At 49.1% G+C, this 25,660-nt stretch overlaps 1 protein-coding gene across 1 annotated transcript in view; it reads right to left on the bottom strand.

The window, feature by feature from the left end:
• The window catches only part of ANKRD33B (ankyrin repeat domain 33B), a 66,676-nt gene extending 43,226 nt beyond the window's left edge, over positions 1-23,450 (bottom strand). The window contains exon 1 of the mRNA XM_036308602.1: positions 22,480-23,450. Coding sequence (XP_036164495.1) covers positions 22,480-22,845 — 366 coding nt within the window. The 5' untranslated portion in view covers positions 22,846-23,450. The remainder of the gene's footprint in view (positions 1-22,479) is intronic.
• Between the last annotated feature and the right edge of the window lie 2,210 nt (positions 23,451-25,660).

Below are 25,660 nucleotides of genomic sequence, written 5' to 3'. Positions count from 1 at the left end.
GGAAACTAACATATCTACATCCCAGCACCACTCTCACCCCATGTCCTCCAGGCATCTCCACCAACTGCCCTTCTCCCTCCTCTCCTACTCAGGATGTCACCCTTGGGTCTGGCCCTCACTCACCTGCAAGAGCAGCAAAAGCCCCCATCAGATCACCTGCCTCTTGGCCTGACTCCCCTCCATCCTCCACACTCATGTGTCCTTTCTGATTAAAACTGTCCCTTCCTGCAACTCCCTCGTTACCCTTAGGAAGAAAGCCCACGGCTGCCCCCTGCCCCTGTCCCAGCCTCAGTGGGCATCATGTCATCGACACCTGTTATGTCAGGTGCATGTGCAAAAATAAGATCCAACAGTACTGTGCACGAAAATACTCAAAATGCCTGCTAATTTGCTTACCTTTTATTCCTTCAGCCACCCATAACCTCAACTTTTAATAAATGGAAAAATACATCTGATTAGGGAAGTGGACAGAATGAATAATCCACAAACAGAGCCCTGTGTTATAAATGCTGTTCCTTCAAAATAACTAAATGCAAATGCAAGAGAGAAAACATCTGAGCAACTGACACCATCAAAGAGCATCCACATCTGTACCAGGGAGAACCCAGCATAAACACTAGTTCTCTAAAACACTAGTTCTGATCAGGGGTCATTGGCGTTTAGTTCGCTCACCTACTCCAAGCCCCTAGTGTCCAATTAAAGAGATTTTAAATTCACAAGAATTATTTGCCCACAGGAAGATGCACATGGCACATACTACACATGTAGTCACAGACTAATGCATAGCTACTGCTCTGTGCTGCCTCTGATTCATTCTGGTTTCAGCTATGTTATGTAGAGGCAACGTGCCTCTTGGGTCTTTCCAAAATTAGTAGCTTGTAAGTTGATCAAAAGCTCCAAACATCCAACTGCAAAATCGCGTTGTTGTTTTAATAAGACTTTTTTTTCAGAGCAGCGTTAGGTTCACAGAAAAAAAGCAAATTGAGCAGAAAGTACAGAGATGTCCCTGCCTGCAAAGTTTTAATATGTGAAGTGATGTCCAGAGCAAAGTAAGGCCTGTGCCATATTCAAATTTCAACAGTAGAGCTATAAAAGCTAAAACCAGTGCTGCATCCTTTTGCAGCAATGATTCAGGATCTGGAGAAGGGGCTGCGCACAAATGGATATACTAGACAAGAAATAGAAATTTAGAAGGCATGGGGGAAGCCAAGCGGAGACCTTACTCTCTAACGGAGCGGGAGCGGTTCCCCTAATCTCCGGACCCAAAGCTTTTTATTTATTAGAATACACATTTGCCCTTTAGCAAACCAAACAGACATATCAATGGTGAGGTTTGGTAAACAATAAAGGATTATCAGATTAGCAGATTGCCTTCAGCCATTCAGCCAGCAGCAGGGTAATACAATGCTGATTCTCAGCCCTTGCTGAATATCAAAGTCCATTAACCTTCTAAGGAATTCTCACATTTATATGTTAACTAACGCTGGTCTTTGCCTCCAGCAACCAGTCCTTTTTGTCTTTTTTTAAGAGCATAATGGGCTAATAGCTAAAGCTTTACAAAAAAAGAAAAGAGTGACTATATGCCCTAATATTTTTAAATGTGCTACTGCAGGGAAAAAGGTAGTCCTAGCACACTAGTTGATTCTTTGACTAACATTAATTACATTGTGATAGTGATATAAGTATTACTTGTTTTCAACTGTTAGAATAAAAGAAAAACAGATAAAGTCAAGTTCTACGTGGGCATCATTACAGAACCCCCAAGTTTTCTTTCTTTCCCTCTCTCTGTCTCTCTTTCCCCAACTTCTGCTGTGTATCCCCAGGTCTGGAAAGTGAACTTTCCAGAATCTGTGAGTAATAAATCTTGTTTTTCCAAAGTTCCCAGATAGTTGTTGCTGAGGTGCATCTTGTAATTATCTTAAGAACCATAGGGCCAGTTCAACCACAACACTGGCTCTGGCCAGGGCTCACCATAGGTAGTACAGGCCCAGGTGAGTGCCCCAGGCATTTCTATTCTATAGCATCACTACTGATAAGCTGAGAACAACACAAAACAATAAGGCATTGAAACAACAAATGTGAAAAAGTAATGATATATACATGGGATTATTTAAATGATATTAAATGGGATTTAAATGATTATTTAAATGGGATTATATAAACAGTAATGTTATATATTAGCATAAATACACAACCGCGATTTTTTAAATGGATAAAATCAGATAAAGAAGAAAAATGAAGAATCAATAAATATATGTGAAATGAATATAACTTCACTAGGAAGCAAAGTCGTGAAAATTAAAATATTAATGAGACACCATGTGTTTAACAAAAAAGATTACATTTTTATAAAAGATTATAATCTATAATAATAAAAGTGTAATCTGCTAATTAGACCGGATGGCCAAACGACTTCCAGACGACATTCCAGACCTTCCAGATGAAGTCACGGCTGCGAGGGCTAAGCCCCTTGCACAAATTTCGTGCATCAGGCCTCTAGTATCTATTATAAACAAATATTCACAAAAGATGGATTACTCAGTTACTGGTGTTGGACAAATGCCTTAGCCATATGGGAAAAAGTAAGGTTGGATCTTTACTTCATGTCTTATGCCAAAATGAATCATTAAATATACAGCCATAAAAACACTGGAAGAAAATTTAGATGATTATTTCTATAAACTTGGCTTTTAATAAGCATTTTGAAGCCTGATAGCAAAGCTAGAAACCACAAAGAAATAGATAAATCTGACTACACAAAAATCTATACCTTCTCAGCAAAACAATAGTATAAACAAAGTAAAACGACAAATGATAGGAACTTTCACTTTCAGTTAAGAAAAACTAGCTTCAATCACATCTATTCTTCCACTGGGAGCAAGGAAGACAATGATTTTTTATTAATCTATCTGGAGGCACAATATTTCTGAGATAACCAGGATTTGCAGGCCTGATGTACTAGAAAGAAGGTAAAAGCCCTGAGATGAGCCTCTAGTCTCATCACTTTCCTCCTCGTGGTATCTGCTGAAAGACTGAGAAGCCAAGTAGATAAAGGTCAGAGGCATCAGTAGAGTCTATCACAGTCTCAGGATTAAGGAGACAAATTGAAGTTTGTGGCCTGCCAAGGCCTATTAAACATGCCACATTTCTGTAGGGAACCCAAAGGGCTAGCTCCTACGAGTAAGGCAGAAACAGACCGGACTGTACAGAGACTACAGTCTACCTACTATTATCTGCCCCACTGTCTGCCAGAAGCCAATTAAGTCCTCTCTGGAAGAAGACAGCACCATCATAGAACTACCCTAACTTCTCATATGCAATAGCTAGTATTGGCAAAGTGTGGAAGCAGGGCAATCTAATACCTTGCTAGTGAACATAAGTAGGTTCACTCTTCCTAGAGCGTTATTTGCTATGTATCATGTCAGGCAGGATAAGCTAGTTTTTGCAGCAGTAACAAGCAATCCCGAATGGCTTATCATAAATGTCTACTTGCTCACATGACATATCCACTGCAGGTGGGCTGCAGGTCTTTTCCATGTTGTTTTCCCTCTCGGACTCAGGTTGATGGAGGAACATTGGCACTGCTGGAATATTGTGAGTCTCATCGCAGAGGGAAAAGAGGATATGGGAAATCACATGCTGGGACTTAAAGCATAGGCAACGTTACACACATCACTTCTCATACTGACTTTGACAGAGAAAGGGGAATGGGTAAGTGTCATGCTATGGAGAGAAAACCTACTCCTGTTCCAGGGAGAAGCAGAATTTTTTGTGAAAATAATAGTACTCACTGCATGGATCCAAACTCGAGACCCAACAATTTCCTAATAATTAGGTCAATATGCAAAGATATATGTAAATTGTTGTGTTACCCATAAACTAGAAATAACCTCAGTGCCTACCAATAAATCATAAGTTAAATAAAATAAAATATCCAGAAAATAGAATATATTGAAATAATTCAAAATAATGATGTGTATTTGCTGTTGTGGAAAAAATGTCCTCAATAAGTTGTGAAGGAAAAAGGCAATTACACGTACATATTATATCAAAGAACTCTGAAATTATACCTAAAAAAATTTAAGACAGGTGATTTTTATCTTTGGCATTTTACCCTTCTATGTTAACTGAGTATATTACAGTAAGCATGCATGGCTTTTAATGTTTCAAAGACCGACAAAGACATTTTAATATTTTCAATAATTAATGTACAGTGTGATGAGGATACAGCAAAACAGGCAATTTCATAGCCTGTGATGGAGAGAGAAATTAGTACAATCCTCCTAGAAAGCAAGATGGCCTTTAAAAGGCTCATACTCTTAAATTCAATAATATACCTTCTAAGAATTAACCTAAATGTTCTGATAAGCCAGGGCACCATTCATCAGGGCAGTATGTCTATAGCAACATTTCAGGAACAACCAAAATGTCCAGCAAATTATTAAATAAACGATGATATATGCAGAAATGGGTTTGGAAAATCAAGACTTTAAACACAGAAATGAGCTCAAAGTAAGCTTATAAGTGAAAAAAAAAAAAAGGCAGAATCCAAGCTCTAGTTACAGGACCAATTTCAGAAATAGGTAAACAGAGTGACAGATCACATCAAATGTTAATCTCCAGTTACCAGCAGTGCAGGTGTCTTGTTTTTATTTCCTTTTTTGAACTTGGTTCTTTTTTTTTAATTATTAATTTCCCTAAATGTGTCTTTTTTTTTTTTTTTCCACAAGGCAAGGCCACATGGGGCCATTTTATTGCAGTTAAATACATTTCTCTCCATTTTTTGTCCATTTTTCCATTAAAAAATAAAACTCATAAATATTTCCAGTGGAAGAAAAGAATATCTGCTGGATATTATTGTTCAATGGAGAGTAAAGGAGGGTGGTATGATCGTGCACAGGGAACATCGAGCTCTGTCCAGAAGGATGCTTACAAATCACTCCAACCAGAAACATTCTGCTCCAGTGAAAACGTCACATCTCCCAAATTCAGCAAGAAAAGATCCCCCCCAGCCTCTCAGCAGGCCACAGGCCACTGCCTAAACAGGAAACAGGAATAATGCCCTGATAATGGACAGGCATTGCACAAGGCTAAAGTTAAAAGCTGAGAAGCAAATGAGTGATGACCTGGGACATGTAAATGTATTGGAAAAGGGCCACATTTGCACTGAAAAGATATTTCTCCATTTGAATCTCCTCTGACTACAGGGAACTAATAACCATTGCCTGAATTATGCATTAAGATAACGCACAAGAAAAATTAAGCGTGACAAAACTGAAGAGGAGCTGTTCTGTTGGCCTAAATGTTTTTATGAACAGTATGGAAAAGAGAGAAGGTACTAAACACACACACACAGAGACACATACACATACACAGTGAGTTACAGCCCCCCTCCCCCCCCACCCCACACACACACTGTATTTTTAGTGCATCAGATTCAAACAATGATTTCCAACCTGGTAAAGAGCCGCTGGCCAGGACACCAGCGCCAGCCCTTTCTCCCTCACAGAGGACTGCGTTTCTGTACTTCTTACTGTCACACTAGAGACCCAGTGCATGAATTCATGCACGGGTGGGGTCCGGCCACCCCCCCCCCCGCTCCCGACCATGGGGGCCAATAGGGGTGGGGCTGGCCAGGGGGGAGGGCCACTGGTGGTTGGCCAGCCAGCCTGCCCCACCCCCAATTGGGGTTTAGGGGGCCAATCGGGGGCAGGGCCAGCCAGGGGGGAGGGGCCGCCCCCCCATCGGTGGTTGGCTGGCCACAGTGCGTGTCATAGCGACCAGTTGTTCCAGTCGTTCTATATATATATATAGGTGATAAAAGAAACTCTACTCCACATGGCACGGCACAGAGCTGATGGAGTAACTCTCATGACCCAGAATTCAGGATCTTTACCACAGCCTGTGCTGCCATCTGTGAGTTCCTTGTAGACAGAGCCTCAGGGCTTGCCCCCCAGTTCTTCTCCTGCAGGAGCCAGGCATGGAGAAGCCATCAGTAAAGATCTGGGAAGGGTGGCTGGATGGGGGCATCTGTTCCAGGTGAGGTAGGAGGGGAGGGTCCGTAGCCAGGAAGCTCACAGGTACAGGCAGGCATCTGACCCCAGAAGCACGGCTCTGCTTTGTGAGTGTCCCACATGGAAACCCAAACCAAATGTCACAGACTAGCACTTCCTCTTCTCTGGGGATGCCCCACACACCTGTTAGGCAGGCAGCCTCCACAAAGCCACGCCATGGGGCTGACAGGAAGCTACAAGCAGCCCAGGGAGTGCTCTCTGGTTTGGGGGTTTCTCTCAGGGTTCCCTGTCGTCGGAACAAAGCCTCCGTGCCGTAGACTCACATAATCACATTCTGAAATCACCCACATCAAATGGAAATGAGCACCCCTGCTTGAAGTCAGGTCTAAAACACTTAGACCTGACTTCAGGTCTAAGCTTAAGGACACTAGATGAGCACCCCAACTATGGACCTGTCAACCGAGAGCAATGTGGGGGAACCTCGGTTGCGAACACTCTATGTATCCATGAAATACTTGATGGTTTAGCTGCATGGATATTGAAAAAGCACTAGTCCAATGAAGTACAATGAAAGAGGCAAAGGAGCTCACCACAGCCAGTCCTTAAGACCCTCTGGCCTTAGACACCTGCCTGCTTGGAAGAGCACCCAATTTCGAGATCTCACTAAAACGTTCACTTCCTGGTAGAATTGAGTCTTCTTTCTTCCCCTCTGACTCTCGTTGCCCAAGTCTGTCCCTCTCTTTAAGTGACTGACACTTCCGACCTCTTCTCCTGCCAGCTCCCTCCCTTCACTCTGCTCTAGTCCCTCTGGCCTCCTGGCTGTTCCAGAACATTCCAGGCACTCCCACCTCTCGGCCTTTTGTTCTTGCTGCTCAGTCTGGACTGCTCTTTCCCTGGACAGCCGCAGAGCAAAACAAGACTTTCAGTTCCTCCTGCCTCCACGCAAAAGCTCTCCTCAGCCAGGAGGGGACATTTCTGCCTCAGCCCAACACTGGCACCACCTGCCTGGCCAGCTTTACCTTTTCTCCTCAGCACCGAACACCCCTCACTTGCTGAGGACTTTACATGTTTTACTTAATCGTCTGAAGACATGCAGAGAGGAGCACGGCAGAAGTCCACAGGGGAGGTGACATCTGAGACAGGCTTGCAGTAGAGAGTGGGGCGGGAGTGGGGGTGGGGGAAGGGGTGTATTCCAGGGAGAATAAGGACCTGCCAAGGCTATGGGGACAGCAGATCACCTGGTTTCTGCGACGCCGAGGGAAGAGTGGTAAGTTAAGTATTTGGAGCACCATAGTGGGGGCCTGGAAAGAAGAGTTTTCGAAGATGATACTGTTGTAATACAAACCACACACGTGAAAATAATGCAGAAGTGGTAGCAGAATAGACTGGAATGTGGAAACCAGAAAGGAAGTACAGCGTCTGTTTAAGTGAGATATCTCAGTGCCCGAAATTAGAGAGGCAGTGAGACCCCAGTGAAAAGTGGGGGGCCATCACCGGAGACTGTCCAGTGCTTGGAAAGTAGCTGGATGGAGAGGGGGGAGGCTGGGCCGACTCCAGGGTTGCAAATAGAGGCAACTAGAGGCATGGGGTTCGCCATGTGATTTGCAGCCCCTGTGCAAAATGGAAGTGCAGGCCCCCAGTTCAAAATCCTTCATTTCGAGGCAGCAACAGCAGAGCTTCACACCACTGGCTGGTGCTTTTAAGCACAGGGCCCAGGGACTGCACAGGTTGCACACCCTCTGAGCCGGCCCTGGAGGTGCCAGAAACAATGCCAAAAGGTGTGTGGGAGGGGGGAGTGATGAGCTATGCTTCTAACATGTAAAGTATGACAGGCTGGGTGGTTAGCAGGGGAAATCCTGCACTTGACCTCGAAGGCAGGTTCAGGAAAGTGGTTCAGGGCCAAGAGCTGGCATCAGCTGTACCAGCTTCGGGGCTCTGCCAGCAGGTGATATTCCCAAGGGAGTATGTGAGTCAGGGTTCTCCAGGGAGACAGACCAACAGAAGACACGAACATATAGAGCCTTCACTGGGCACTTCCCAAGCCCCCTGCCCAAGACCCAATCAAGGGCAAAACCAGCCAGGCCTGCTCCCAACACAGCTGCCCACCCCCACTCCCAAAACACAGGCAAGAGCTGGAATAGAGCGAGGGGTCAAACAAGCTGGAGGACGCTGACCTCCACCTTCTCTTCAAAATAGAAAGCCGGACTCCTAGGAGGAAGGGAAAACCTCCCCAGTTGAGCTGAGCTGTTAACCAAAAGATGTAAATGCAGTCCAGCAGAGGTTCTCAAAGGTGAGCTGCATCGGAACCCCTGCTGGGTGTGTTGAACAGAGTGCCGACCCCACCCCAGGGTTTTGGATTCAAGATCTGAGGTAAGTTCCCATGTACTCCTGGGCCCAGCACTCAAGGTGAAACAGGTCAGGGCTTGGAGCTTCACACGCTATTTTAAAAACTTAACTCCTTAAATTTATAGGAAATTTATGGTAAGTTACTTTCAGGTAGAACTGGCATGCGTGACTCTACCTTGCATATGGCCAACACTCCCTGGGGTGAAGTGAATGTTGCATTTATTTATTTATGGAGTAAAATGTAAGAGAGGTTGACATGGCCCTAACCAGTATGGCTCAGTGGATAGAGCATCGGCCTGTGGACTGAAGGGTCCCAGGTTCGATTCAGGTCAAGGGCATGTTGTACCTTGTGGTGGGCACATCCCCAGTAGGGGGTGTGCAGGAGGCAGCTGATCGATGTTTCTCTCTCATCGACGTTTCTCTCTATCCCTCTCCTTCCTCTCTAAATTGAATTTTTCATAAAAATCCTGTTACAGCCGAAACCGGTTTGGCTCAGTGGATAGAGCGTCGGCCTGCGGACTGAAAGTTCCCAGGTTCGATTCCGGTCAAGGGCATGTACCTGGGTTGCGGGCACATTCCCAGTGGAGATGTGCAGGAGGCGGCTGATCGATGTTTCTCTCTCATCGATGTTTCTGACTATCTCTTTCCCTTCCTCTCTGTAAAAAAATCAATAAAATATATTTTTTTAAAAAAATCCTGTTACAAATCATGTAACAAAAGTAGATTCGTGGTTGCTCAGGGCCCGAGAGGCTGGGGGTAGGGGGGTAGCTGACCACTACAAGGCTTCTTTCTGGGGCCATGAAAGCGTTCTAAAATTGGCTGTGCTGATGCACGCACCGATCTGTGAGGCCAAAAACCACTGAATTGTGCACTTTAAATGGGTGAATGGTATAGTATGTAAATTATATATCAAAACAGCTGTTTTCAAACGTGTTTTTTTCTTTTTTTTACTTTCCCTTTCAAATGAGTTCCTTTTGCTTTGTATTTGGGGTATTCCTGTCACTTGTAGAACATTAAAGGCTTAAATTAGCTTTCTTTAAAAACGTTTTTTTTCTATTTCTAGGCATCCTATGACTATTTTACTTTATTTAATTTTACTCAGACATTTTTAAATCACAGAACAGTAGAATTCCATATTTTTAGAGATGGAGATCATTTATATGTGAATGCATCCAAATTACCAGGTAGAGATCTTGGGATTTTTTTTTAGTGAAAGTCATGCACATGTAGTTCTATTTAAATATTGAAAAATTATATATGTCTCTTCTGCAACTACAAAGGTATTTCAAATACATATTTTTTTTATTCCTTCAGCATTTGACATTGTTTTGCTATGGATTGAATGTTTGTGCCCCCACTCCACCCCCACCCACAAAATGCACATGTTAAAATCCTAACCCCAATGTGATGATGTTAGGAGGTGGGGCCTTTGAGGCTGATTGGTGGCGGAGGTAGAGCCCCATGATGGGACTACTTTTCCTTTCAAATTACTTCCTTTCACTTTGCATTTGGGGCATTTCCCATCACTTAGAACTTTAAGGCTTAAAATTCTTTGTCACATGAAGACATTGAGAGAAGACGGCCATCTATGAACCAGGAAGCTGGCTCTCACCAGACAAGGGACCTCCAGTGCCCTTATCTTAGACTTCTCAACCCTCAGAACTAGGGGAAGTAAATGCATTCATAAGCCACCCAGTGCCTGGTGTTCTGCCATAGCAGCCCAAAAGGACTAAAATATGTTTTAATAGCAAACATTCAGGAAGATCGATTCTCTGGAGGAAAAAAGCCTTTTTCCCTTCTACAGAGACATTTTTCTCAAGTACTCATGTTATTGATAAGAAAACACAGCTTCTATGTACTTATAAAAACTCTCAAAAATCAAGCCATTTGCAAATTGGTAGATAAATTTGCCAAATGCAAAAAGAAAAAAAAGAAAAGAAAGAAAGAAAGAAAAGGAAAGGAAAAGATTGATAAGTTTTCAGTTATTTTCATTGAATTAACATTAGGAATTTTTTTAAGTTAATAGTATCTTAAGTATTTTTGGATCCAATAAAATTGTTAGTAGAGTCACTGTAAGTCACTGCCTTAAACAAATGAGATAGGGTGTTGTTTTTTAATTAACTCAATACACTTGTGCCTCATTCTAAACCAACCCAATGGATTTAGATTTGTTTACACCAAAGAAAAAGTTTTAATGATTTCTATTAAAAACAAATTTACCATAGCTTCCCTGGTGCATTTTAAGTAACTGAAATTTTTAAAGAACTGTATTTATTCCACTTTTCATGTATAGCAGTGAAGACTTAACCCCCGTTTCCGACCCTCCCCCATGGGCCCTCCCTGAGCAAGTGCTCTCCTGTCACCACCCCTCCCTGCCAGAGGTGTCTGTCCTGTGTCTGTCCGAGTGATGAGTGAGGGCTCTTGCATGTGATAAAAGAGTCCATTCTAAGCGACCACGGCCTATACTTCTGTCCCAGGGGATATGCCCCCAGATGATACAATGCAACAGCTTTCCTCCAGAATAGGGCTTCCAGCTTCTGCTGACGGAGGAATTTCGTGGCCTGTGGGTCTTCCAGCTTCAGTAAGGGGACACTTGGTGTGTGGTCCCAACACAGAAGCCGCCTTCACAGGTAGGGTGGCCAACCACCCTGGTCTGCACAGGGGTTTCCCCCCATGCGGGACTCTCAGTCCTGGGCGGGCCGGACGTGGATGCCCCTCAAAAGCCAATACGTGCCTCCCCACCCACCATAGCGCATGGACGTGAACCCGGGGCCTCAGAGGTGGCCTTTCGCAGCCCACCCTCCAACAGAGGAGGATGTGTGGGTGACAAGACAGGACAGTCGCTTGTTCCTCTGTCCCATGGTGCCTCTTATGTCCCTTTTCACTGAGGATGAAACAGACCCCCCAAAAATGAGGAACCTCTGAAGCATGATGGTCAGAACAGGGAGACCATCTCCAGGTAACAAAGGGACTCCAAGATGCAGAAACCTGGCCTCGAAGTCTCTTCAGCCCCGCCCAACTGTGCCCTGCTGCACATGGATTCACTTCCCAGAAACCCTCCCATTATCTAACACCAACCAAAACAGCCTAACTCCCAGCGCCTGCAAAACACACCCAGGAGCTATGTCACTGCTGCTATTTTTAGCACATGCCTCTTGTCCCTGGTGCTTTCAAATACTAAAGCTGGGAGGAAGGTCTAGAAGGAAGGCGTACAGACTGATCTTCCTGACATGAGCGGCAGGGCCAGGCCCTTTGGAATGCCTGGCTCGACAATGCCAAGAAGAAATAGGAAATGGGGAATCCACCGCACTGCTTCTTTACAGCAGAGCAAGTGACAGGCCAGTCCCTGAGAGTCCCAGAGTGGCCCGGGGCTCCAACGCCAGGGCTCTTTGCACTAACTTATACCCATGGAAAATGTTGAAGAAAGAAAAAAGACTTAAGGAAAGAGGCTTGTGATGATCCGTGGCCTGAGGGCCATCCTTCCCCTCCTCTGCATGCTCTCTCTCCTCATCATTCCAGAGTCTGGACCTTTCTCATTCTCCTCCAGGCCTCAGGCTGCTTCCATTCCTAAGGCAGCATCCTGGCCTCCACCCACAGTAAGCAAAGGTGCTCCCCAGATGCACCAAGATGTGGCCCCAGGACCCTTCTCTGCCCCTCCCACCGCGCCTCACCCCCTGGCTTCATTTGCAGCCGTGGCACCCACAGCCACTTTCATTGTAGTCTATACACTTACCATGAGATCTAACCTCTAACCCATTTTTATGGTTACAAAAGGGTCTTCGCCAAGTGGACATGATGCTTTCCTGTGCATAACCTCTTCGGTTAAATGTTGGTTTCCACCTTTTCCCTTTTCCCTTGAAATGGAAAGAGCAGTACTGGAAAACCATCTCGAGATTAATTCATCCATAGACACAACAGCTCCACTGAGTGCCCATCCATGGCCCATACTATATATACAAGTTACTAATTTATTCTACCTGGAGCTGCTGTGAGGTATTGTTATCCTCATAATTAGCATGTCCGTTTTCTAGATAGGAATCTAGAGGAAACTGTGGATCAAAAGATCATGTGGCCTGTCCAGGATCATGTAACCAACCTAAGCCTGTCATCTGTGGCCACCAAACCTGTTTTCTGTTCTAAGAAACGTTCTGGAGCTCTTCAAACAAGTGTGCATGCCCATCACCCCAGACCCTGCACTGAGTGCTGATTCTGGTCCAGTCTGCCTAGGGAGGGGCGTGGGATCCTGCCTTTGGGGAGAGCTCCTGGGTAATGCTGAGTAGCAAGGGTGCAGACAGCCAGTATTCCCAGCAGATCCCAGTCCCACATATTAACCAGGTCTGATCCTGCTTTAGTTTCTAAAAAGGGATCTATACATGATGGTAAGGCTACAGATAAAAGGTAATGCCCTCCAATATTTTTATTGTGGTAAAATACATATAACATACAATTTACCATCTTAACCATTCTTAAGAGTTACCTTCCACCCTGGCCAGGTAGCTCAGTTGGTTAGAGCAGTGATGGTGAACCTTTTGAGCTCGGCGTGTCAGCATTTTGAAAAACCCTAACTTAACGCTGGTGCCGTGTCACATATAGAAACTTTTTGATATTTGCAACCATAGTAAAACAAAGACTTATATTTTTGATATTTACTTAATACTAGAGGCCCGGTACACAAAAATTTGTGCACTCGAGGGGCAGGGGGTGTCCCTCAGCCCAGCCTGTGCCCTCTCGCAGTCTGGGGCCCCTCGGGAGATAATGACCTGCTGGCTTAGGCCTGCTCCCGGGTGGCAGAGGGCAGGCCCAATCCCTAGGTGCAGCCCCTGGTCGGGCTCAGAGCAGGGCCGATTGGGGAGTTGGGGCGCCACCCCCTGTCACGCACAGAGCAGGGCCCATCAGGGGGGTTGGGGCTCCGTACCCTGTCATGCACAGAGCAGGGTCAATCAGGGGGTTGGGGAGCTCCCCCCTGTCACCAACAGAGCAGGGCCCATCAGGGGGTTGAAGAGCTCCCCCCTGTCACACACAGAGCAGGGCGGATCAGGGGGTTGGGGCGCCGCCCTCTATCACCCACAGAGCAGGGCCCATCAGGGGGTTGGGGAGCTCCCCCCTGTCACGCACAGAGCAGGGCCCATCAGGGGGTTGAGGAGCTCCCCCCTGTCACACACAGAGCAGGGCGGATCAGGGGGTTGGGGCGCCGCCACTCTCACATTCAGGGCAGGGCCGATGGGGAGGTTATGGCTCTACCCCATCACACACAGAGCAGGGCCCGTGTGTGTGTGTGGGGGGGGGGGGGGGCGTCGCCCTCTATCACCCACAGAGCAGGGTCGATCAGGGGGTTGGGGCGCCGCCACTCTCACACTCAGGGCAGGGCTGATGGGGAGGTTATGGCTCTACCCCGTCACACACAGAGCAGGGCCCATGGGGGGTGGGGGGCGGGGTTGGGGCGCTGCACCCTGTCACACACAGAGCCGCAGGGCAATCAGGGGGTTGGGGAGCTCCCCCCTATCAGGCACAGAGCAGGGCTGATCAGGGGGTTGGGGCATCTTCCCCTGTCACAAGCAGAGCAGGGCGGATAGGAGGTTGTGGCCCCGCGCCCTGTCACACACAGAGCCACAGGGCGATCAGGGGGTTTGGGCGCTGCCCCCTGTCACGCTGATCCCAGTGCCGGGAGGCCTCTCGGCTCCGCTGATCCCAGTGCTGGGAGGCATATTACCCTTTTACTATATAGGATAGAGGCCTGGTGCACAGGTGGGGGCCGGCTGGTTTGCCCTGAAGGGTGTCCTGGATCAGGGTGGGGGTCCCCACTGGGGTGCCTGGCCAGCCTAGGTGAGGGGATGATGGCTGTTTGCAGCTGGTCACACACCCTTCAGGGTAGGGGTCCCCACTGGGGTGCCTGGCCAGCCTGGGTGAGGGGCTGAGGGCTGTTTTCAGGCTGGCAGATGACTGAAGTTCCCAACTGCTCCTTTTTTTCTTTGTTTTTTTATTCTGGGCCAGCTTTAGCTCTGGCTCCAGCTCTGAGGCCTCTGCTGCTGAAAGCAGGTATCTGGTTTATTTGGGTTCTGCAATCGAAACACTGTATCAACTCCAGCTCTGAGATCCCAGCTGGCTGAAAGCAGGTTTCTGGGGTTTTGTTTAGCTTCTTTATTTGTAACAATGTTTCAAACTGCAAGCTCAGAGGCCGGCAGCGGCAGGCAGGGAACGTTGGTTTCCTCTGTCACTGAAGCAAGGAATCCTCATGTTCCCTTCAAGCTGCCTGGCTGCCGGCCGCCATCTTGGCTGGCAGTTAATTTGCATATCACCCTGATTAGCCAATGGGAAGGGTAGCAGATGTACAGCTAATTACCATGTTTCTCTTTTATTAGATAGGATATTTAAATGCCATTTAACAAAGAAAAATCAACCAAAAAAATGAGTTCGCGTGTCATCTCTGACACGCTTGTCATATGTTCGCCATCACTGAGTTAGAGCATAGTCCTGATACACCAAGGTTGCCAGTTCCATCCCTGGTCAGGGCACATACAAGAAGCAACCAATGAAAAGTTGCCTCCTTCAGCCATCCTTCCCAATGCCAGCTTCTTGCATAATTAACAGCCAAGAGCACCGCCATGAAATAGACATTGCTGTGGTCCAGAGCCTATTCAGAAGTTATCTGTATGTGTGTGTGTGTGTGTGTGTGCGCGCACGCACGCACGCATGAGCACACAGTTCTATGCCATTTTAACCCAGGTATAACTCCCTGTAACCACCTCCATAATCTAGATTTAGGGCTGTTCCGCCCCCTCCTTTCCAGCTATCCTATTAGTGTAACTAACACCCCCTTCTCTCCCCAAAGCTTTAACCTAGGCAACCTCTAATTTGTTCTCCATCTCTATAATTGCATCATTTCAAGAATGTTACCAAATGGAATCATACAGTATATAATCCTTCGAAGTGCACTTTTTTCACTCAGCTTAATTCTCTTGTCTTCCTCTATTTTTAAACCAACTTCATGTGCCCTCCCTTGTCTCAGAAAATGTGCTGCCGTAAATGTATTTAATGCCCTTTACTGGGCACCTCCCGTGAGCACTGCTTCTGCCTCTTCCACAGCCTCCCTCCACATCCCCTGCCTACGCCTCTCAGCTGGCCGGTCCCTCACCAGGTGTGGCCTCCCATTCAAGAGTTACATCTCAGAATCAGAGGCCAGAGACAAACGCTCAGTTCTTCATCCCATCACATGCCGACCTGGGATCTGAATATTCAGGGCTGACACAATATGCCTTGGAAACATACGTTTGTTTTTATGTTACTTTGAAATTTCTCTCAAATCCCACCACCCCAATCCAATTTTGCCTTCAACCTAACCATCACTTGGGATTTCATATCTACCCTAATTTCTGTATCTCTGATTTAGTAGAAATAAGTAAAATCCACCTTCAACTGCCTTTCAAATTCAGGGATACTATTTAAAAATAGCTTCTTTCAAATTTGTTATGTACACACATACTGAATGACATCAAGGATTCTTAATATCCTACTTCATCTTAAAATCTAACTTCATGGTGCCTCGCTGGTGTGGCTCAGTGGTTGAGCACCAACCTATGAAGCAGGAGGTCATGGTTCGATTTCCCATCGAACCATGCCCGTATTGTGGTCTCAATCCCCAGTGGGTGAGCATGCAGTAGGCATCCAATCAATGACTTTCTCTCATCATTGATGTTTCTATCTCTCTCTCCCTCTCCCTTTCTTTCTGAAATTAATAAAAAAAATTTTAAAATTTTTTTGTAAAATCTAACCTCTTTGAACACACATAATAATAAAAAGACATAAATTGATGACAAAGGTTAGAAAGGAACAAACCTAAGGCAAAACTTGAATAAAATGGATATTTTTTACATTATTTGTCACAAAAGAAAAACAGCACAATTTCAAAAAACAGGATATAACATAGTTATAGCAGACACTGAAATACAGAACTATAAAAATTCCATCTATTAACCTTTAAAACTTAGAAGAAAATGGGACAGTGTCCTAGAAAAATAAAAGCTATCATGACAGACTCAGGAAGAAAGAGAAAATCTGCGTTATCCTGTAACTATTAAAGAGTTACTGACCTAAGGCTCTGATAAGAAGGTTTGAATTTTAATCATTTACAATCAGTTAAATAACACTTGCAGCTTTTCCTATATTGTAGTCCTATCTACCAGAAGTTATCATTCAAAACAGTTTTGAACAATAGCCTGCATATTATATTGATAGGAATGTTAGATGAATAACTGAGAGTCCAGAAAAGTTCATATAACCTATTATTGTTTTAGATTTTTATAACACCTCTCCTTTACAAGCATAGGATGGAAAGGAAACTGGATGTTCAAAATCGCCCCAAACACCCCACCGAATATCTAGCTAGCCCATTTCTCAGGTGTATCGAGGAGGCAAAGGTGAAAAGCTCAGAAGCCCCTGGGAGAGACCCATGTGGGTTTAAAGCAGCATCATGTTCTAGAACACAGCTCTCCTGAGACTCTGAGCCCCACTTTCTTCAACTACAAAATGATGGGGCCAGTGACCCCTAAAACCCCTCCCAGCTCCAAAATCCAGTGACCGTGGTCCTTCCAAACATCTGAAACCTTCATCCACACAAACACACAAAAAGCAGTGTTTAGTGTAACCTTCCCGTCAAAATTAAAACAGGCCTGTGGATGCCGAAACCGGTTTGGCTTAGTGGATAGAGCGTCAGCCTGCAGACTGAGAGGTCCCGGGTTCGATTCCGGTCAAGGGCATGTACCTGGGTTGCGGGCACATCCCCGGTGGGGGATGTGCAGGAGGCAGCTGATCGATGTTTCTCTCTCATCGATGCTTCTAACTCTCTCTATCTCTCTCCCTTCCTCTCTGTGAAAAATCAATAAAATATATATATTAAAAAAAACCAAAAAAAAAAACACAAAAAAAACAGGCCTGTGGGAGCAGCTGCTTGTTGATGCTGGATGATTGGGACAGGGAGGGTCTTGGTGCCACCTACTCACTCCAGTATCTATCTAACATTTTCCTTAATAAAAATAAGTTTAAAATGAATAAATAAACACATGGTTAGTGAATAACATCCTATACAAACAAAAGCTAATTCACACTTAACAGGATAAATGTGGACTTGGCTTTGTGACTTGCTTCAGCAGAAGTGACACTGAACCTTATTGGCTCTACTTGTTGTCTTGCAACCCAGAGCCTGCCATGGAGAATGAGCCCCGGCCAGACTGCTGGAGGATGAGTGGCCACATGGAGCAGTGACCCCAGTCAAGCCCTCCTGGTCCTGCCATCCGCAGCTGACCCCAACTGAATGCATGTCCAGCAGGGTCAGCTGAGCTGGGCCATACTTAACTCAGAAAAATGTTTGCTGCTGTATACATCAGTGAGGTTTCAGTTACTTGTTATGCAGCATTGCTGTGGCCATAGATAACTGATAGACTTATATGAAAACACATGGGATACTTTCTATGATTTAAAATAATAAAAGCGTAATGAGCTAATTATACCGGACATCCTTCCGGACAACCTTCCAGCCGGTGCTGCGAGGGAAGCCTGGGTCCCAGGTGCCAGAGGGAAGCTGGTGCCAGCAGCCAGGGGAAGTAAGGCCTACTCTTGCACGAATTTTGTGCATCAGGCCTCTAGTATAATGATAAAAACAGATTATACAATTGTCCAAACCCATGGAATACACAACACCAAGAGTGAGCCACAACGCAAACTATGGACTTTGGTTGATAATGACAGGTCAATGTAGATTCAAATGTACCACCAGTGGGGATGTTGAGAATGGGAGAGGTTGTCTATGTGTCAGGGCAGGATATATAGGAAATCTGTGTGCTTTCCCCTCAATTTTTCTGTGAACCTAAAACTGCTCTAAAAAAAAAATAAGTCCTTTAAAAGCACACACACATACACACACACACAGGGGGCCCAGAGCACCCCCAGCCATGGTCAATGGAGGAGGAAGAGGCAGACATCTGTCAGCCTGCCCACCGAGCCCAGGTTTTCCAGGCTCACTTCAGCTGACACACTTTTCTGCACCAGCCCCTGGGGCTCCCTTCTCCCTTCTCACCCCCTTTCTCTGTGATTGATGGCCCTCAGCATATGCATTGGAGGCCTCACTGTGTCTGCTCTCTAGTGCACATGCAGGCCATCAAGACCGAGGCCTAGAAAATGTAGGGGGACCAGGTGTGAACTCTAAACAACTTGGTTCTCATTTTAGGGAAAGGTGAGTCCAAAGTTTCTACATCTTCTGTAGCCTTCAAAACACCACCAACAACAACCAAATGTGTCTGTCAAGATAAAGGTCCTGATCACCCCTACAAATCAACAAAGCATGGAAACCCTTTAAGAGTAAAGGGAGACACCCCCATACTCGGTGTGTGATGAGCTAGTTGATAGAGCAAATGGGTGGAGGGACGTATGAAAAGTGTCACGGAGACCCTGGAACCTAAACATGCCTGAGAAGAATGACATCAAGAAAGGAGTGCAATGTTCTCAACATAGCATAATTGCCTATTTTGGTTCAAGAGCTTTCTGACATTCCTTCCGGAGTGAAGACAGCACACACGCTTCCCTTGGCTGCAGTGCGGTCTCCAGAGCCGTCACCGTAAAGGTGAGCCTCCAGAGATAATAAGTAGAAGAGAAGAATTAAGAAAAAGAATCATGGCAGCTTTCATTGTCCCTACTTCCAAGGGAACAAAACAACCGTAAATCTAAAAGACAGCGAGAGCACACTTTGACTGCTACCAGAGAATTACTGCACAAATATTTACATGTTGCATCTTAAATTATGCAATCCTTTTAGAGCAATAAATATTCTAGAAGCAAAATTGTGTGCTGAGCCACAGCCAGTATTCTCCCAATCTCAGGAGCCAGGAAAGAACATATATTCTTAAGCAAAACACACGCGACCCTTAGTTACTTAAATCCAATGAAACATCTGTCCGATAAGGCAGAGCTCCCTTCTTAACTACCAGAGACCAGCAGCTCCACAAACACGGCTCAGAAAACCTCCCAAAGCCTTTAAAGCAGTCGTTCTCAACCTTGGCTGCACATTAGAATCACCTGGGAATCTTTTTAAAATCCTGATTTCTGGGCCTCATCCTCTGGAAATTCTGTTTCTTTGTTATGGGGTGGGGCCACAACATTAGTAACAAACAGAATTTCCGGAGGATGAGGCCCAGAAATCAGGATTTTAAAAAGATTCCCAGGTGATTCTAATGTGCAGCCAAGGTTGAGAACCACTGCTCTAGGGCTTTCTGTGAGGTTTTTACTGTCACTAACCCTGGTCACGTGTAGACCAGGCCCAAAGGGCTCTTGCCTCAGGGCCTTTGCATTTGCCAGTCCCTCTCCCCCAGATTTCATCAATATATCTTTACTTAAATGCCACCTAATGTCTCAAATAACCACCTTTGAACTCCGGGTGGCCCTTACCCAGCTCCAGGTGCTACTGGCTTAGATAGAGTAAGAGGAAAGGCCTCCTTAAGAAGGTGACCCTCCCGTAAGAACCTGAAGGCAGTGCGTGAGCGTAGCGTGTGGCCCCAAGGTTGGACACTCCGGTGCCTGCAACCTGGCCCCTCATCACCTGGCCCAGGTCAGCCTCCCAGCTTAAGCTCCCACATTCCCCGCTCTGTGCCACCCCATGACCAACCACACTGCACCTGCCTGCCATTGCCTCCAAACGTCTCCCCTCACGAGGCTTCCAGGACTGTTCTCAGCTCCCTGCATCCAAGACACTTGTCCCTCATACCTTTTCCCATCCTGCCTCTGGACTGGGCACAGCTGACAGAAGATAGGTGCTTTTACTTAGAAACTGGTGAGACCCTGTGCCTTTGGTTTATCTCAGGGGGCAGGGAGGTTTGTCTCTAAGCACAGAGGAGCTCTCTGAGTTCTTCTCTCCTTATCTAAAAGGTGAAGACTCTCAAAGGCCGAGACTGGTTCATCTTCAAGTCTCCTAGAGTACCTAACATGTGTGTCTTGCACACAGTCAGTCTGCAGTGAACCCCTGCGCAGTGACTCAACTCCATGTGCCACAGGGTTGTGCATTTGCACATGGGACATTTTATTCTCTCGGTTTTTCAGGAAGACGGAGACTGTTTGGGCAATAGCACCTAGAAGTCACGGGGAGATCAGAAGCTCTCTCCTGCCCTACTCAGAGCACAGAACACAGGACTTGCTCCTTCTGACCAGGAGATAGAAGACCCCCATAGTCATGTGGGTGGCGGGCCATATGTCATTTCTCCACCTGGATTTGGTGGGGAGCAGAGAGGAGGGGTACAACACAGAGAAACAAAGGGCTCTCGACCCAGGGAAAAGCCAAGAGCACACGCTTTGCCTGGCAGAAGACAAAACGAGTGGAGGATGCACTTTTCAGAGCAAGGAGAAGGCAGGTCAGTGCCTGAACAAGGGCCACGCCGAGTGCTGTGTGTGAGGGCATCTCACGCTCACAGCCCCAGGCCCTACCAGTATTTACAAGGAGAAAACAGAGGCAGCGCCTCCGGAGGCTGAGCCAGCCTCTCCATCCCACTGCCCTCTCCTCACTCTGTGCGGACGGAGGGGCTTTCAAAAGTTGCCCAGAAACTGGGTCTGAGAGACCCAAGCCCCCTGGGAGTGGTTTCCATTATTCTCACTTGGCTCTGAGGCAGCCGTTTTCAAACTTTTATTTTTTTACCCCCAAAGCGAACATAATAAATCTGAGCCCAGTGGAGCTCGGGGTGGGGACTAGGCGGGGCAGGCGCTGCCAGTGCCCCCCGCCCCCCCTTAGAGCCCACTGGAGACCCAGGGCTGCCCAGCACATGGGAGAGACCTACTCTGCCTTTGTGATCGATCCTGGTGGGCTTCAGGAAAGAAGTCTTTGCTATAAACATCTGCATGTGAAAACTCACTTTGAAAAAGTGAAAGTAGAGCTGGAGAAAGAAGCTCAAAACCCCAGTCACTGCCGCGAGGGCAGAGGGAGGGCTAGGGTGTGGCACTGCCCAGTGTCCCCGCAGGCCCCACGCGATGCTGCCCGGAGGGCCCACCTTAGCCTCTGCAGCCCTAGGAAACTTGGGGCCAGCTTGTCTGACACGTTACAACAAGCTGGTGCTGGACACCTACCTGTGACACTCCCAGCGCATCCTGCTAAAGCTCTGCCCAGACCACAGGAGACAAACCTCCCTCCCTCTCCCTCCCATCACACTCCCCCCTCCAGAGATAAACCAAGGGCATGGGGCGAAAGCGCCTATCGCCTCTCAGCTGTGGCTCCTGAGCGCATTGCATCCCTGATCTGCGCTAGGCTGACGGGTCCCCCGGGACCTGGGAGTGTCACCAGCCGGTCAAACCGCGGCGTGTGCACACAGCACCGACAGGCGGGCATGTGGCCACGGTGATCACCCTGTGGGTTTTCCCTCCTAGTGCTCGGTGGGTGGTGTTTGGCGAGCCAGTCTTCCAAGTCTGTACAAGCCAACTTTTTCTTTCCTTTTCGAAACGTTTCTTGCGGGCGCTGAGTCTTAACCCTACTAACGGATAGATAGATAGATACCCAGTGCCTCTCTCCCCACCCCACCCCCGCCTGCTCTACCCCTTGGGTGCCAGGCCCGGTGCTGCGGTCCCCAGGCGAGGAGGGGGAAGAGGGAGACGGGGGGGGGGGGGGGACGAGGTCGGGAGATGGCCCTGGCTAGTGGTAGTGACCCTGGGGACACCGATTCGGAGTTGGCTCCGTGGGCGCTGGGAGGAATGGGTGGTCCCTCCAGGCGAGGAAACGGACTGTCAGAGGGAACCCAGGTGAAAGAGGCCAAGGAGAGGCGTCCGACCCGCATCCGGCGCCCGCCCCGGGGGAAGTCAGGACCCAGGGGACCCCGGGGCGGGGAATGGGAGCCCGCCTAGTCCGGTGAGGACGCGGGAGGGGTGCGGCGCCCGCGGGGATGTGACCTCGGACGAATCGCACTCCCCCGCCCCCACCTAGGACGGGCACACCACCCAGGGCTCCACGTGCCTCTCGCCCCGAGAGCGAGGAAAGAGCGCTCTTTACAGTGGCCAAGTCCCCGCGGGACCTGAGCAGAGTGGGGATCCGCGTGGTGCGGGGAATGGGGCGAGGGGGGGACGATGAAGGAGACCCGAACCCGCGGAGACGCCCGCTTACCCGGCCGTTCGGGTCGGTCTCCTGCACCTCCTCCGCGCGCGGACCCCGCCGCACCAGCGCCTTCAGCAGCCCCACGTCGTTGGCGCAGGCGGCGCGCAGGAGGGTCGCCGCCTCCGGGACGCCCTCGGAGACTGCCTCCGAGACGCTCTCCGCGCTCCCGGCGCCGGACTCCTCTCGGCTGAGGGAAGGGTAGAAGGAGTCGTCCGAGGCGATGCTGCGGGTGTCAGGCAGGCGCGAGAAGTCCTCGTACTCCTCGTAGTCAGCGGGGTCTTCCCGGGCCTTCGCCTCCCGCGGTGGGGACGGCGGCTGCGAAGACACGCAGAGCGCCCCGCCGCCCTCCGGCCCGGGCCCGGCCAGCAGCACCATGCCGTCGGCCGGGGCGCGGGGCAGGGCGACGGGGACTCGGGACGCGCTCCGCGGTCACCGCCCTGGTCCCCGGCGGCTCCAGGAACGCGGGGCGCTGCGCGTCCCGGCCGGCGGAAGCGAGCGCCAGGCAGCTGCTGCTGACGGGCCCCGGAGGCTGGAGAGCCCGGGGGTGGGAGGAGCGCGGGGGCTTTCCCGCCGCGGTGGGCGGGCGGGCGGGCGGGGCCCGGCGCGCGGGGAGGCGCGCGTCCCTCTCCCCTGCCCCGCGGCCGGTTTCCGACGAAAGTTAAGAACCGAAGCTTCTCGGCAGCGCCGGGACCGAGCCCCCGCTGCTCGGCCCGGGACCGAGAGATCCTCGCGCCGGAGAACCGGGGCGGTCGCTGCAGGGCCGGGCCGCGGAGTCCCCTCCAGCGGCCGCCGCGGAGAGGACGCAGGGAGGGCCCGGGTCGCCGCGCGCGGAGCCCGCGTTGCGCGTCGGGAACATCCACACCCGGAGGCCGGCGCCGCCCAGGGCGTCTGGCCGCCCGGAGAGGGCGGGGGAGTGACCGGCGTCTGAAGCTGCGAGCCCGTTGGTCCTCCCCCGGAGGCTAGGCTTCGGGGCCGTCTCCGTTCCTGGCTTCAGGCCGGGGAACCCCGGGGGCGCACGGGGCCCCGCGGCCAAGTTGCGGGGGGAGAAAAGTTCCCCGTGGGGGCCGGGCCGGGGAGGCGCGGCGGAACGTGCCCCTCTGAACTGGGCGCTCCGGCTGCCCCCGCGAAGTCCCTACTCGGAGGAGAAGGTCCACAGAGCCCCCAGGTCACGCAGAACCCGGACCACCTGTGGTTGGCACTTCGCTCCTGAAAGATCGGCCCCGGAGACTAGTCCAGTGGCCTGGGGGCGGGGGGGGCGGGGTGTTTGCCTGGGAAAGTCTGCTACCCGCCGGAGCTGTGACGGTCCCCTCCCCACCCCGGCCCAGTGTCCCCGCGCTCGGGACTGGAAGTCCAGAAGGATTAACTGGGCGAGGCTGCAACAGGGAGCTGGCTCCTCGGTGCTCCTGGCTGGAGCGTGGCTTCTCCCAGTCTGTCCCGGAGCTGGGGTGGGGATGTGCCGCGGGGACCCCCTGGCCTGCGGGCCAAATCCTCGTGGAAAGACTGTTCGTGGAGGCGCAGTGGTGAGGGCACGCGCGAGCCTGGACTGGGGCTGCTGGACCTTGGATGGCAGGAAACATCGCGGGTCCGTCCAGGGGCGATGAGGAATCCAAGGGAAAACACCACCCTCTTTCTGTCCCCTCTCCCTCTTTCCTTCCTATTTTCCCGCCGCTCTTGATAGCAGGCCCGCCCGCTGCCAGCCCGTGGGCCCAAAGGGACACAGAACCGGGCCTCTTGGGAAAAACTAGGAGGAACGTAGGCCTGGGTGGGCAAGCTGAGGGGCACAGTGGGATACCCGACCAAAACTATACCCCAGGGCGGGGGTAGAGGATGCTAGGAGTGCGCTGCGAGGCCTCTTCAGCCTCTGGCTCTACTTGGCGCTGGACCGGCCCAGCGTGATGGTCACTCGGGCCTCCAGTGTCCCCGGGCCGGCCCAGAGCCTGGCTCCCGCAGGGCTCAGGAGGACGGCGATTTCTTGTGAAAACACTTCCATGCCTGAGCGCACCCTGAGCTGGAGGTGAACTCGGGCGCACTGGCTTCCTGCTGTACTTGGGCTTTCTTTCCGAAGCCAAAAATAGCCCAAATCATGGTTTGCTTTTCATACTTTTTTCTGTAACGGACCACATTTGCATAAATTCCCACTGGGAATTTCCCCGTTTCAAGGTTGACCGCGGTTTTAGCATGTCCAGAGGCCTGTTAATGAAGTCAGGGGATTTACCAGGTGGAGTGCCCCCCTCCCAGGGCACCATTGGGTTTGCTACCCACCCCCTCCCCTCCCAGCCAGCCGCACTCAGTGCGGTATTGAGAACCTCAGTGGCAGCGACAGGGGATGGGGCTGGGGTCCCTTGGGCCTCTTCGGCCTTGGAGTGGGGCACTGCCCAGTTCCTTGGTCGTCTTCGCCCAGTCATCAAGCAAAGGAATTCGGGCTCTATCTTCAGAGAGCACCACTTCCTCCTTTCTTTCTTAGAAATTCCAGTCCAAATGTGGTTTTCCCCTTAAAGATAAACTTCTGGAACATTCCTCTCCAAATAAGAGCTAGTGGTTTGTGAGTGATCCGACTCCAACCCAACCTGATCGTTGTCCTCCTTTATAAACGCACTTAGTGGCCACCCAGCCACCTCCCCACCACCCCACCCAGCAGCCTGTGACACCAGAGGCTCAAGAGGCCTCCAAGTTCACACCTCAGGCCACTTTCTCAACCACCCCGTTATTTTTACCACAAAGACAATAGATTTTCAACCTTGCTAAAAGAACACAAAAGCAGGCATATGTGGTAAAGTCCACATTTATTCATGATGTGTACAAAATCTACATAGGAGGAAAAAGTAATTTGTCAAAATTGCCAAAACACTCAAGATAACTTTTTTTAAAATAGATTTTTATTAATTTCAGAGAGGGAGAGAGAGATAGAAACATCAATGATGAAAGAGAATCATTGATGGGCTGCCTCCTGCATGCCCCCCAGTAGGGTTCGAGCCTACAACCCTGGCATGTGCCCTGACCAGGAATCAAACCATGACCTTCTGGTCCATAGATCAACACTCAACCATTGAGCCACACTGGCTGGGCTCAGGACAACTTTTAAATCAATAACATTTTTAAAAACTATTTTATCCAAGAATATTTAGTTCAAATGAATAATTTTAATTTTAATGATTGTTAAAAGTCTCATACATCTCACTTACACAATTTG

This window comes from Myotis myotis, unplaced genomic scaffold (genome assembly GCF_014108235.1).
Source record: "Myotis myotis isolate mMyoMyo1 unplaced genomic scaffold, mMyoMyo1.p scaffold_m19_p_5, whole genome shotgun sequence".
Lineage (NCBI taxonomy): Eukaryota > Metazoa > Chordata > Mammalia > Chiroptera > Vespertilionidae > Myotis > Myotis myotis.
Note: the sequence above shows the minus strand (reverse complement) of the source record. Positions and strands in the feature narration are given on the sequence as shown.